The sequence below is a fragment of the Podarcis pityusensis genome (assembly GCF_964106645.2).
Source record: "Podarcis pityusensis genome assembly, chromosome: 1".
Lineage (NCBI taxonomy): Eukaryota > Metazoa > Chordata > Lepidosauria > Squamata > Lacertidae > Podarcis > Podarcis pityusensis.
The window spans coordinates 23,243,936-23,258,745 of record NC_138028.1 but is presented as its reverse complement, the minus strand read 5'-3'; the positions used below and the strand labels follow the sequence as shown (position 1 = coordinate 23,258,745).

The window sequence follows — 14,810 nt, the reverse complement described above, 5'->3', positions numbered from 1 at the left end:
GACGACTCAGGATCCGACAGGGAGGAGGTGCACCGAGTACAGCAGCGCACTCAAGCAGCGCACAGACCACAGCTGCCTCGACGAGAAGGAGGGAACTGCGCAAGCTGCGGGGAGAGTCACGAGAGGAGGACCTGCCGTTTCCGCAACGCAGAGTGCAGGCAGTGCAGAAAATCGGGACACATCGCCCGGGTGTGTCGGGCTCGGCCCACCCGACACCAGGCATCAGATGACCAATCCAAGAGCCCCAGGTCCCGGGGCCCAACGCACCAAGGCAACTCGACGGAGCTCACGGATTTCCAGGTATACCAGTTGCCCCACCCCAACGTAGAGAAAATTTATGTAGAGGTACAGATAGAGGGGGCCCCATGCCGCATGGAGCTTGACACGGGTTCAACTCTATCCATAATCTCGGCAAGGACCTTAAGGAAACTGTGTCCCACTGGGGGTCCCAAACTCAGGCCGGCCCCATTCACCCTCCGGGACTTCCAGAAACGTAAGGTCCCCACAATGGGGGTGGGGACCTTCAGGGTGCAATACCGAGGGCGGACGCGGCAACTGGACTTGCTTGTGGTCAAGGGCCCCTACATTAGCTTACTGGGATTGGCATGGTTTGGACCACTGGGGCTAGCTGTCACCGGGGTGAACCACACTAGCTTACAAGTGGACGTGGACGCCATATGCAAGGAATTTCCAGGGGTTTTCGATGGGAAATTGGGACAGTATACGGGCCCCCCCATTGCGCTACAGCTTGACCCCGCAGTACGACCGGTCAGGCTCAAGGCCCGCCGGGTCCCGTTCGCCTTGAAACCCCGTATAGACGAGGAATTGGACCGACTCGTAGAGCAAGGAGTGCTGGAGCCGGTGCCTAATGCTCCCTGGGAAACCCCAATCGTCACACCCGTCAAGCCTAATGGTTCGGTCCGCATCTGCGCAGACTACAAATGTACCATAAACAAGGCCCTCACGGCCCACGCATACCCAGTGCCAGTGGTCAGCCATGTCCTTGCCACCCTGGCTGGGTCGAAAATTTTTGGCAAGCTGGACTTGGCCCAAGCATATCAACAGCTGCCAGTAGATGAGGCCACAGCAGAGGCACAGACGATTGTGACGCACAGAGGAGCGTTCAGGGTAAAGCGGCTGCAATTCGGTGTCAGCGTGGCACCAGGCATATTCCAGAATATAATGGACTCTCTCCTTAAAGGGATTCCTGGCGTCACCCCCTTCTTCGATGATGTGTTGATTGCCGGCCCCACACCAGAGGAGTTTGAGGACCGCCTCCGCACCGTTCTGCACCGTTTCCAGACGGCGGGTCTCAAGGTGAAGCGGGAAAAATGTCTACTAGGAGTGCCTCAGGTGGACTTTCTGGGATTTATGGTGGACGCAGAAGGGGTCCACCCGACTGGGGACAAGGTACGGGCCATTTGTGATGCCCCAGCGCCCAAGAGCAAGACTGAACTTCAGGCCTTCTTGGGACTATTGAACTTTTACCATTCCTTCCTTCCCCACAAGGCGGCGGTAGCGGAGCCCCTACACAGACTCCTGGACAAGCGGGCCCCTTGGGTGTGGGGCCAGCGCCAGGAGGCCGCATTCCAGGCAGTCAAGGACTTGCTTGTCTCAAACTCGGTCTTGGCACACTTCGACGAGAGGCTGCCGGTGGTGCTAGCATGCGACGCCTCACCCTATGGCATTGGAGCTGTCCTGGGGCACCAACTCCCGGATGGAAGAGAGGTACCGGTGGCGTACTTTTCCCAGACACTCAACACAACCGAGCGGAACTACTCGCAAATCGACAAGGAGGGTCTGGCAATCGTAAAGGGAGTAAAAAAAATTCCATGATTTCTTGTACGGGCGGCCCTTCACCGTGGTGACTGACCACAAGCCGTTGCTTGGCTTGTTTGCCCCCGAAAAGCAGACCCCCCAAGTGCTGTCTCCTCGCGTCCTCAGGTGGTCAATTTTCCTTGCCAGCTACCAGTATGCACTGATTCACCGACCTGGGAAGGCGATGGGCCATGCGGACGCCCTCAGCAGGCTACCACTACCGGAAACAGGCCCTGACCCAGCACCTGCACAAGAGGTTATGAGCCTGGAGCTGCTTCCCGACCGCCCCATTCAGGCACAAGAAGTTGCACACCATTCCAAGAAAGATAGGGTCATCTCCCGGGTCCTGGACTGGGTGTGGAGGGGATGGCCCAGCAGCAGCCCCGGGCCAGAATTCGCCGGCTACACAACCCGCAAACATGAACTGTCGGCCCACAAGGGGTGCCTGTTATGGGGAAGCAGAGTCGTTGTTCCCCAGCCCCTCTGCAAAAGGGTCCTCACAGCCCTACACGAGACACATCCAGGGGTAGTAAGAATGAAGGCCCTTGCCAGGAGTTATGTGTGGTGGCCGGGGATCGATGGAGAGATAGAGGCCTGGGTCAAACACTGCCAGGCCTGCCAAGAATCCCGCCCAGATCCCCCAAGGGCCCCAGTCCAGTCCTGGGAGTCCGCCCGAGCACCATGGTCACGCCTGCATGTGGATTTCGCTGGCCCCTTTCAGGGGAAAACATTCTTCATAGTGGTGGACTCCTACACCAAATGGCTGGAAGTCGCACTGGTACCGTCCACTTCCACGTCCGCAGCCATCCGGGTACTACGCAGGCTGTTTGCAACCCACGGGCTCCCTGACACTCTCGTCTCAGACAACGGGACTGCATTTACGTCAGGAGAATTCCAAACCTTCACAGCGCAGAACGCCATCCGCCACATCCGTTCGGCGCCGTTCCACCCTGCCACCAATGGCCAAGCAGAACGCATGGTGCGGACCACCAAGGACACCCTTCGCCGCATGACGCAAGGGGACTGGGAGTACCGCCTTGCCACATTCCTTCTAGCACAGCACAGCACCCCCAGCTCAACGACTGGCCGGAGCCCCGCTGAACTACTAATGGGTCGGCGCCTTGCAATCAGATTGGACCGCCTTCACCCCGATAGAGCTCAGGATGAGGTAGTGGTGGGGGAAGGCAGGAACCCCCGGACCTTCGAGGCCCAGGACCCAGTGTACGCAAAGAATTTTGGGGCAGGCCCAGCATGGGTACCCGCCACAATCACCAGGGTCACTGGCCCCGTGTCGTACGAGGTGCTAACGGATGGGGGGCAATGCTGGCGCCGCCACTGCGACCAGATACGGCGACGATTCCCGGGAGAAAACCAGGAGGAGGACAGGTCAGAGGAGTCCCAAGGGAACAGCGGGGCAGTGAGGCCCATAGAGCAGGAGGGGCCAGCAGGAGAGGCAGAATCAGTAAATACAGAGAGGACCCGTGAGGCCGAAAGGACACCGGAACCAGAACCACGACTGAGCGAGCCGGTTGCACCAGACCAAACAGCCGCATCACAGCCAGCATCCTTGGAACACGAGCCAGAACCCGGAGCCCGGACCAGGGAACACCCCAGGCCACAACGCACACGTAGGCCGCCGGCATACCTTGAGGACTATGAATGCGACCTCCCGGGCAGGACTGGAACTTAGAGGGGAGGGGTGTTATGTACTGAGTTGAATAGGATCCAAACTGTAGCAGTCTGATTGGTCCTAGAACAATAGGATCCAAAAGGCAGCAGTCTGATTGGTCCTAGAACAATAGGATTCAGAATGCAGCAGTCTGATTGGTCCTAGAACAATGCAGCAGTATGATTGGTTGGCAGGAACCACCCAATCCTGCTCCAGATAGAAGTTAATCCACAACCTGATTGGCTTACAGTAGAATTCCAGAATTAGCCAATCATGTGCAGCCCATTGTGTAAATAATGTATATAAAGCAGATACTGTGAGGGGACATTTATTCATTCCTCCTCACCACTATGAGCTGAATAAAGAGCATGAAATCACTTTGCGACTCTGAGTATATTTCAAAAGTGGTGTGCTTTTGCTAATGTAAGGAGTTGGGCAATCTCTTGTACAACTTCTCAAGTGCCTTTTGTGCAAAGGCTTCCGATATCTTTTCTGCAACAGTTCACAGTATAGAGCTGCCACCAGAATTCTTTCCACTGGAGTAGGTGTTCTATGAATTATAGACAGTGTTTCTCTGAAGAAAAGCAAACAAGCTGGCATTTTTTTATTGAAATAATTTTGTGAATTTGTGCAAGCTGTTATTCTTCTTGGAACTGTGTATCAGGCGGTGATCCAAACTCACACATGTAGATGTGTTTGGCACCATTACGTTTAGCAATCTGTTCACTAATCTCTTTACAGTATTGTGCTGTGTATTTAAGGCTCTCTCTGGTTTCATGTAGTCTTTCAAATAACCAAGTTCTAATAAGGAACATTACAGAAGAAGAAAAACCACACTATTTTCTATTGTGTGTGTCAGTTTGCGGTTTCTGTCTTCAGTTTCCTCTTATATGGATGTTTTCTCCAGTATTGAAATTAATGGGGCAGCCTTGTGCACAGTTATATGTGGGACAGAATGTTATACCGCTCCCCGGCAGTCTGGCAGAGTTTCCAAGCGCCCAACTTATTTAAAGGACTATGTTGTTGGACATGTAACACTGTTGGTCTAATGGAAGCATGTGAAATGTGACCGATATGCTTTTGTGCCTAATTGAACCATTACGTGTAGTGCTGTATATAAGAAAACCATTACGATTGTAACTAATGCCTTATCTTGGTGGGGAGGGGTGTTATGTACTGAAGTTCTCACCCTGGGCCAGCAGGGGAATACTGTAGATAGTTCAGGTTCACATATGCAAATAAGGGATCAAAAGTGACGTTCAGTGATTGGATAGTTACAGAAAGTTGTTACAATTACATTGTTCTGGAGCTCTATATAAGCAGGCTGGCTGAACCCTTCAGTTCAGTTCTGTTCTGGCCTGTGAATAAACAAGAGCTGTTTGAAGAATCGCTGTGTCATCTGATATGTTCACCCACAACTTAACACAGAAGACTTAATAAGTGCTTCTTAAGACCATCTTGGTGCTGCAATCCTAAACAATTTATTAGGGAAGAAGCTTACTGGGCACAGTGGGACTCCTGGTTTCAACACAGGACTAAGCTGTACAGCATTTTTTTAAAAAAATGTTATGGACATCGCTTTTTCAGGCCCTTTACCAAGCTACCCCATTTTTGTCTTACTTTGGGAAAGGTCACTCCATGGGGCAAGAACCAAGGCAGTGTGATTCTGTATGGTAGTCATTGACTGATAAGGCTTTTGAGACGACATCTGTCACAGGAACAGGAAACTGGAGGTCTGAGATCATGGAAATAGAATTATTTAGACTTCCAGAATTTATCATTTCAAGTCACAAGAGTGAGTCCATTTAAATCATGGATAGGCAACCTAACCCCGAGGGCTGGATCTGGCCCAATCGCCTTCTAAATCCGGCCCGCGGATGGTCCAGGAATCAGCATGTTTTTACATGAGTAGAATGTGCCCTTTTATTTAAAATGCATCTCTGGGTTATTTGTGGGGCATAGGAATTCATTCATTATTATTTTTCAAAATATAGTCCAGCCCCCCACAAGGTCTGAGGGACAGTGGACTGGCCCCCGGCTGAAAAAGTTTGCTGACCCCTGGATACCACATCCGTCACAGGAACAGGAAACTGAACATCTGAGATCTTGGAAATAGATTTGTTAAACTTCCAGGATTTATTGTTTACAAGTGTAAATCCATTTAAATCAACCGACTTTAGTAATTAAATCTTAGTTTCCATGGGCCCACTAGGAATAACACTGGGTATTTTACCCATTCACAAATGCAGTAAACAAATGTGTCGTGAAAATTGCATTATTTGTATTATACCTTGTAGAATAATCTATGTTCTCTGACTTTTTGTTAAAATTATACATTTTCTCCCTAACATATGTAATATGTTTAGAAGGGTAGGAAATTCAGTAAGTTCAGTTGAAAATAATGCAGTATAGATAAGTAAATGCTTGGCAGGGGGTTGGACTCGATGGCCCTTGTGGTCTCTTCCAACTCTATGATTCTATGATTCTATGAAATACAGTTTTGGAGGGCAAGATGAAAGCTGAATATAACACATAATATTATTTGCAACAAGAAATATAATGGAACAGCAATGAAAAACTGGCATGTGAATAATGATAGAGGAAATAAAAATAAATATTTGTGATTAGACAGTTTTCATACACCACCTACAGTCAGGTTACAATAGTGCAACTTGGGAAAGTGTTAAGATTAGCACAAACAGGGATAGCTATTATTTTTATTTATATACATATATATGAGCATAAGCGTTATTTATAAGCCTTATTTATAAACAATGCTCTGAATTAAACCTTGGAAAGAAAACACCTCAATCCTGTTCGTAGGTTAGGTCGCTTAAATCTCACTGACAATGTGGATTTGAAAAAGTCAACTTGCAGCAATAATGCTCAAAAGTCAGAATGTGCCACCCACGGATGACCAATCAGATTAGTAAACTACAATGTTAAAAAACAAAGTAAAATAAAAACAACAATCTAATATTCTAACTGAAAGATGATTTGCGTGTTTGCCTTCAGATTGCAGCCTAATAAATGTAAAACCCAACCTCTGGAACAAATAGTCTTGTAAGTGAATATTATAGTTTCTGCAGCACTCCATGAGAAAAAGGGAGCACAACATTGGTCTGCACCATACATTTAGAGCAGTGTCACACCACTTTACACAGTCCTGGTCTTCCCCCAAAGAATTCTAGAAACCTATAAGTGCACAAGGGCCAGTAGGTGGCACTTGACAGGGAGATCAGAAGTGGCAAGCAGGAAAATAAAGTTAATTTTGTTTTACTTCTCCCAACATGGTGTCCTGCTGTTAATCGTACACAATGTCAGAGGGGAGTCCACATGTGTCCCCTGTCAGGAGCTCGTCCTACTCTCGAGTAGGACCCTGGCAGAAACACATGCCCGACTGGCATGTTCTCTCCCTCTTGGTCTTTCATTTGGGAGCTTCAAAAGCTTTTTTCAGCCTGAACGTCACAGCTACTGATGCCAACAGACATCAGCACACTTAGGGATCCGCAGAGTGTTCGCAGTTTGCGTAACAGACCTCAGCAACTCAGCATTTTGGCTAATCTACGTTTTTTTACATATAAACACACACGGAGCACTGCAACATGGCTCCCTCTCTCTTTAGCATCAGACAGCAAAGAGAAAAAGGACAAAGGACAATAGTCCCACTTCACGGAACACAGTAACACAAACATCCTGTCTCTGTCACTTCCCACACTGTGGAGTCAAAACATACACTGTCATGTGATAGACAACAATCCCATGGCTGCAATCACGGAGCAGGAATTCTAACAGTCAGAGGGGAGTCCACCTGTGTCCCCTACAGTGCTGTGATGGCATCACCAGCACTCAATAAATCCTAGAAGTTCTAAAATCTTAAAAGCAGCTCCCCCCCCCATTAAGTAAATCAATAAAAATACTTAACTAACTGAGGTTCTGCCCCCCCCCCAACATAAAGCCTTTCCCCTCCCAACATAAATCCTAGCTATGCCCATGGATAAGGTGTTTCTTAATTTCAGGTTCTTTAGCATCTAATAGAATAGTATGATCATAGAGTTGGAAGAGACCCCATGAGTCATCTAGGTGAGCCCCCTGCAATGCCAAATCTCTAAAGCATCCATGATAGATGCCCATCCAACCATTTGTATCATGTGGCCATTAAACAAGTTCAGTCCACATTGGAGTCTTTTTTGATGAGCAGGTTTCCTCCCATATGTTTGTACTTTCTAAGTTTTTGCATTCCTCAGGTTGTATAAGAACTGTTTTAAAATAATAAATATTGAATTGTTTTATCCCTATGTTAAGGTTGACTAATGAATTGTGTTGTGCAATTTTCTGTTCTTATATTCTTTAAAAAAAACCTCAAAGCTACAAAAAAAGATAGAAAAGTTTCCTGTAGAACAGTGGTTCCCAAACCTCTTTTCCCATGGACAACTTGAAAATTGCTGAGGGACTTGGCAGAGAATTTGATTATTTTCCTGGCCGTTGTCCTAGATGTTGCATGATTTTTAATGTATTTTATTATATCTTTCATTTATTATATGTTATACTTGATTCCACGCCATTGTAATTGTAATACAATAAAGTGCAATGTAAGACACAAAAGAGGCAATAAAAATACAATTAAAAATCAACATGTAAATTTAATGCATCTTCAACCACAAATCCGTAGATGCCTGGGGACCACCTGAATGAAGATCATGGACCACTGGTGGTCCTTGGACCACAAGTGAAATGCTCTGCTGTAGAGTGAGGCCAAATTTAAATGCTCTTTAAATGTTATTCTGGAGAAAGTAACTTCAAATGTCACATTTTAAAGAGGGTTTTTGCTATGGAAGGCACTTATGAGATTTAAATTCCTTTTTAGTTCAAATTTTAATTCCATGAGAGGGTCTAATGGCTAACTAAAGTCCGCTGGAGCTTACACCAGATGATGAGGTGGACTCTACTACCAGAGATTTATACCACAATAAATCTGTAACCGACACTGCAAGACTCTTGTGTATGTGTTTGTGTTTGCTGTAAAAAGTAGATTAACACAGCTACCCCTCTAGAATATCCTACAAAAAGACTGCTAAAAACAGATTATTATAGGCATAAATATACAACTGTTTATCTGGAGTCTTGCACTGACAAGATAAAGAAAAATACCAGGTGTTGTTAAGAAGGATTAGCATTTGCTAGAAATGTATAACTATGTGTTGAATATTTACCTCATTACTTTTAAAAGAACACCAGTGAATCTTTCATGCTTTAAAACTCTGTTTCTCCCTCGGAAATAATCTTTCTTCCTAGCAATGTCTTCAGAAGAATTAAAATTAACCTTAGAGGTGAGATAATTAGCATTTTGTTTTGATTGAAACTGAAGTTTGTAAAATGCTTGAAATGGTAACATTAGTATATAATTTGTTGTTATGTCTGAAGTGGCGAAGCCATAATGTAGCAAGGTAAATTTAAGTAAATAGATTTAGCCTGAGTTTGTTAGAAACAAAAAATAAAATAAAATGTAATTTCAGTAATATTTTAAAGCAATATTTTAAAACAAGTATCAATCGAACAGTTACTAAAGAAAGTAATAGGGACTCACTTGCCCAGCCTTCTAACCAATACTTTGCAATTTAATCAGCTAAATTAAAAAGGTCCAAATAAAATATTTCTAAGGTGACAATTTAAGGCGAATAAATGATAAAACTGATGTTTCTCAACCTAGTGATAAAATCACTGCTTTAAATATTACTGGGTGTTCTCTTTGTTTCTATAAGTACTTTTAAATATATTGCAATTTCCCAAAGACAAAAAAATGTAATACAAAATCCATATGCATTCCATGGTGTAATTTGCAACAAAGTTGCATGTAAGAGTAAAAATACAGTGGTACCTTGGTTTATGAACTTAATCCGTTCCGCAAGTCCGTTCTTAAACCAAAGCATTCTTAAACCAAGGCGTGCTCTCCCATAGCAGCGGGGGACTCAATTTACAAATGGACCACACTCGACAGGAAGTGGAACATGTTCTGCTTCCAAGGCAAAGTTCACAAACCAAAACACCTGCTTCCAGGTTTGCAGCGTTCTTAATCCAAGTTGTTCATAAACTAAGCTGTTCTTGAACCAAGGTGCCACTGTATATAATTAGAACAGATGACATCCAATTGTGTCACCCCTCTTGTAGAATGGAGTTCCTCTTCTGCAATTGGAAATCTGCTGCAGCAGGGAGGAGAGGAAGGGGAAGTCCCGTCACCTTCATTTACTTGATATTGGGTACCCCCCCCCCAATGTAATCACATTTTTTCTGTTATTTCAGGATGAAAATATGGTTTTCATAGGCGGCTTGAAAACCCTTCTGCCACATGCTGTCAGGAGTCTAATTCGAACAAATAAACTCAGCATTAGCAATACTTCTGGAATGGCAGAAGGTAAAAAGAAATATATTCCTCATGTTGAATATAAGTGGAGATGTTAGTGATATTCTTTTATGATAGGCATTAACTAATCTGTTTTTCAGCTGAGGGTCACATTCATCCTTGCTCACTGCTCATAAAACGATCCAAGTTGATGACTGAGGAAGGACCGATTTGTACCCCTCTGGGGGCAGGGGGGAGTTTGCTTGAGGGGCTGGACCAGGGCCCTAACATGGGGATTAGCCATCCCGTTTTAGGAGGAAATCAACATTTTAAAAATGGTTTATAATGATGTTTTTAGCTCCCAACATAACTCGGATTAAAACCCTTCCACAACAATTTGGGTCACTCAGTTTTATCACAAGAACATTGCTTTTTGTTCTCTCTTAGATCAAATTATTTCTTTATAATAATATTTTAGAATTAGGAATATTTCTTTTATATATCTAAAGCATCATAAGTATTTTTGATAAATGGGTATGCACAGTTCTTACATACAATGTAAAGTCGTTTCATAAATATGAATATCAACTTAGCACAATATTGTGAAGTTACATCTCAGGTAAGTTTCACTGTAATCAACAATAACGTATTGGAATATACATTTGATTTATAATACTAATAAAAAAGAGTATACATTTAATATCCCTGTTTTTTATTTTCATTTCATTTTTATTAAGTGAATCATGACAAGTATAACGTTCAGTCAAAAGATGGTTTATATACACTGCATAATACTTAAAACCAGTTTGCTAAGGGTACAGCTTTAGAATTTAGAGTGCTACCTAACCACAATTACTTCTCAGCGTAGCCTTATTCTCTTTATTATTTATGCCACAAATACTAACGTTTCACTTGCAAGCTTCACTGTTTGTGGCCTGAGGGTGTTTACAAAGTGCATAAAATAAAACTTGACTCATTGTCTTAATATAGCAAACCTACTAGTTGCTGCTATTTAAAGTTGTTTGCCTTTTCAGGTTGTTTTGCCTTTTTGTCCTCAGTTTGAAAATTCATGAATAGGCTGGAGATCTTGTTGCAAGCCAAAAACATAGAACAACATATAGAAAAAGAACGTAACAAAATGTTGTGTATTAAAACTGTTCAACAGTGGAATTTGCTGCCAAGGAGTGTGGTGGAGTCTCCTTCTTTGGAGGTCTTTAAGCAGAGGCTTGACAACCATATGTCAGGAGTGCTCTGATGGTGTTTCCTGCTTGGCAGGGGGTTGGACTCGATGGCCCTTGTGGTCTCTTCCAACTCTATGATTCTATGATTCTATGAAAACCAGTGAAGAAACTACATCTGAATCAAAGGCACATCCATTTATTTCCCTGCCATAAAATAGCAGAATACTGGTATTACAGCACAAATGTCAGCCCCTAGCCTCAAGTCTGGATTCTTGATTCAGCTTAGCATATGTTTCCAATATACTATTCACGAGTTAAACATGGGTAATGTTGAAAACATCAATTGAAAATGGAATGCCTGAGAAATACTTTCAGAACACATACTGTTTGCATATGTATAAGTTTAAATGTGAGCTTTGTAATGTTCACAGGATTTAAACAGGCAAACGTTGTGATTCTTCACAAATCTCTTGCGGATGACTTTGAAAAATTTTGCCAAGCCAATGATGGGCCACTTCCACTGCTGTATAGAAGTAAACCAGGGGAATGGAAATGCCCGTCTCTGAGCAGTGATGCTGATATTAGGTATGCATAGATCAAAGTTCTGCCAGGTGGCATAAGATGATTGTGGTTTTTCTTTTCCTTGCATAATTGGGATTTTAGTGCTGTCTCTTAATTTTTTCCTGCTGTTTCTAATGTCCAAATCATTCTGTACCATGCTGGTAAATTTAGGTTATCCACTGGCTTATCGTAATTAGCAAATGCAAAATTAAGTCCCATAAACATGGAAAGCAAAGATAATTCTCGAATAAATTCAGTATTGTCATTTGTAATATTCCTTATGTGCAGCTGACCAAAGCCTTTGTATCAGAGCGCATTCCCTCCAAAGTTTGAAATATGTGCCTTGCATCCCGTATCCCCACCAGCACACAAACCTGAGCATGGAGGACATGCAAGCCAGTTGCCGTGGCATCCTATAGCTCCAATGTACTTATTACCGCAGCCTCTTTAATATTATCAGAAACTGTTTCCACAGGGTTGCTAAGGCCACAATTTGTCCTCATATTTGTTTTCAATTACATATGCCAGATCTTTTTTTCCAATTTACATATGCCGGAACTTTATTACATTTGCATCTAGGAAAGACTCACAAAAACACCCACACACAAAACCAGTCTTATAATTATTCCAGAAAGACTTCTCTGGGGTGTGTTTGTGTGTGTGTGTGTGTGTGTGTGTGTGCGCGCGCATGAGATATAGAAGGCTATTACACTATAATGCTATGGTTAAAACCTCATAAAATATGAATGTCATGGTGTTACAGTGCTACAGCTCTATTTCATTTTTTAAAAAAAACCAAGAAAAGTGGTTTAGTGATAATTGAGACGTTTATTTTTTAAAAATAAATAGGAGTAATGAAATGGTATCTACCACAAGCGTTATAAGTGAACATGTGCCTCCACCCACAGCAGCTGTCTAATGCCCATTGGTGTGGACAAAACATAGTGGAATGTACACACAGAAATAGGGCACTATCCTGAGTTCAGTGGGCCATGCTCCCACTGTAAAAGAGTGCAGCCTGAATCCAGTTACCCAGTTCAAATAATCATTTTCAGAAGACTCTTGGGGATAATATTTGTTTATTTTTGCAGAACTGACTGTCTGCAGTACAAGAAATATGAGAATGGAGCATGTACAGGCACTCTGACAAGTCTGAAGGAATTTTCTGAGCAGCTTAAAGACATGGTGACCTTCTACCTGGGCTGTAGCTTCACATTTGAAAAGGCGCTCCAGGAAGTTGGCATTCCTGTAAGAAATGTCGAACAGAAATGTAATGTTAGCATGTACAAGGTAAGCAGAGATTATTTGGTGGCTTCTTATTTAGTGGTTTACATCAGCAAAACAAAACCTGTTGCAACAGCATCCCTTCCCCCCCCCAAAAAAATGAACCCAGTTTTCTATCCAGACAAAGAAGTGAGTCATTTCAGTATTTCTTTTTTATCTCTATGTTCTCAGCATTATGTCATCCTACAAATTCTGCAAGCTCATACGGACATATTGGGCTGTGAGGGAGGCTGGTTAAAAAGATTTTGCAAACGTATAGACATGCATATCCAGGGAATCCCCCATATTTGGGGGGGGGGACATTAAGAAGCTCATTTTTGGGTGGTCTTGTTTTGCTTCCAACATAGCCTTTATTGGAAATATCCTCAAATAGTTCTTGAAATGTATATTTTTAAAACTTTACCAGACTGCTGTGCCTTGCTGGGATACAGAACATTTTCACTGTGACCTAGTAGCAACCATGAGACCTATTCCTAAAGACAAATTGGAAGCAGTTGTGCGAACTACCTATTTGATGAAAAAGGCGCATGGAGCACCAATTCACATTGGTAACCCTGGTCAGTGCATTAAGAAAAAAAAATGTAATTAAAATATCTGTATTTGTGTGTGAAAGAGAGACAGAGACATATCATAGGCTGCAAATTTGTTTCTCTAGGGAAACATACTTCCCATCCAGGCTTAGTTTTGGGATGACTTTATACACAAATACAGGAATAGCCTAAGTGAACTTCACATTGACACCTAATGCAAGACTTGGGCCCAATTTACACAATATATTTAAAGCTGTATAATCTACTTTAAACAGTCAAGGCTCCCCCCCAAAGAATCACGGGAAGTGTGATTTGTTAAGTGTTCTGAGAGTTGTTAGGAGACCCCATTTTCCTCTCAGAGCTACAGTTTCCAGAGTTGTTTAACAGAATTCCCTGGGAATTCTGGGAATTGTAGCTCTATAAGGGGAATGGGATCTTCCAGCAACATTCAGCCAACCACACCCTTAAGAAAGTATGTCCATGAACAGGACATAAGGCTGCCATACTGTAATTCAGTGGGACTTACTTCTGAGTAGACATGTATAGGATCGCCTTGTTAATTGCTGTTTTATAATAGCAGTCCGATGTCTTTGGGTTTTCCTTTAGCTTAAACCATTCCTCCTGCTGCAAAATTCATATGATTTTATTGTGTTTGGGATTATAGGTTTTTTAGGAATCCAAGACCTTTCCAATCCCGACTATGGCGATGCAGTACAGGCTCAACCTGGGGATATTCCAGTCTTTTGGGCCTGTGGGGTTACAGGTGCAGAAGCTGTCAGCAATTGCAGTATGTATAAATAATGAAGATTTTTTAAGAATTTCTCCTATAGTATAGAAAATTGCTACCTTTTCTACCAAATTTAGATAAAAACTCAGTCAGAAAAACCTGACAGATTTGTTTCCAGTGTGGGTCCATATACTGTTCTACCAAGTCTGACCTAAACTTGGAAACTGCCTTTCAAAAAAAAAAAAGCTATCACCCTCTATCACAACTCCAACCTTGTCAGAACGCTGCCACAGACATAAAAAGAAAAGGCTATTGGCTACTGTCAAATTTTCTGCCAAATACTACGTTATTCATCTCACTGCCTTCTATTTAACATAAGTTGCATAACTTATGAAACTTTGATTCATTTCATTGTAAACATCAAAACAATGCTTAAAAAGTCATTTATTAAGTAATGTATTTTTTTCATAAATATTCATTCATAATATTCACTTGAATTTTTTCCTTTCCTGACTGCAGACAAACAAGCAAAGTGCTGCAAATTCCGCTTCAATTTCAATTTCCAATGAACATCCGTACTTTCCAAAGACTTCCAAAATTGTTTCTCAGCTCCTGTACAGGGACCATACTTAAATGTGGGTTCTGTCTCCAGACTGGAGGTACAGCCAGACAACTCTGCCTTTCAGGTTAAAATAGGGTA

The 14,810-nt window shown here is 43.1% G+C and overlaps 1 protein-coding gene across 3 annotated transcripts in view; it reads left to right on the top strand.

Moving 5' to 3' along the window:
* DGLUCY (D-glutamate cyclase) overlaps positions 1 to 14,810 on the top strand; it is a 46,003-nt gene that overhangs the window by 10,241 nt on the left and 20,952 nt on the right. For all 3 annotated transcript variants that reach the window (XR_013978662.1, XM_080977196.1, XM_080977197.1), the window contains exons 2-6: positions 9,788 to 9,899; positions 11,440 to 11,593; positions 12,661 to 12,859; positions 13,260 to 13,410; positions 14,048 to 14,170. Coding sequence is in view for 2 of the 3 variants with exons in the window: in XM_080977196.1 (XP_080833322.1) it covers positions 9,797 to 9,899; positions 11,440 to 11,593; positions 12,661 to 12,859; positions 13,260 to 13,410; positions 14,048 to 14,170 (730 nt within the window). In the remaining variant the exon portion in view is untranslated. The remainder of the gene's footprint in view (positions 1 to 9,787; positions 9,900 to 11,439; positions 11,594 to 12,660; positions 12,860 to 13,259; positions 13,411 to 14,047; positions 14,171 to 14,810) is intronic.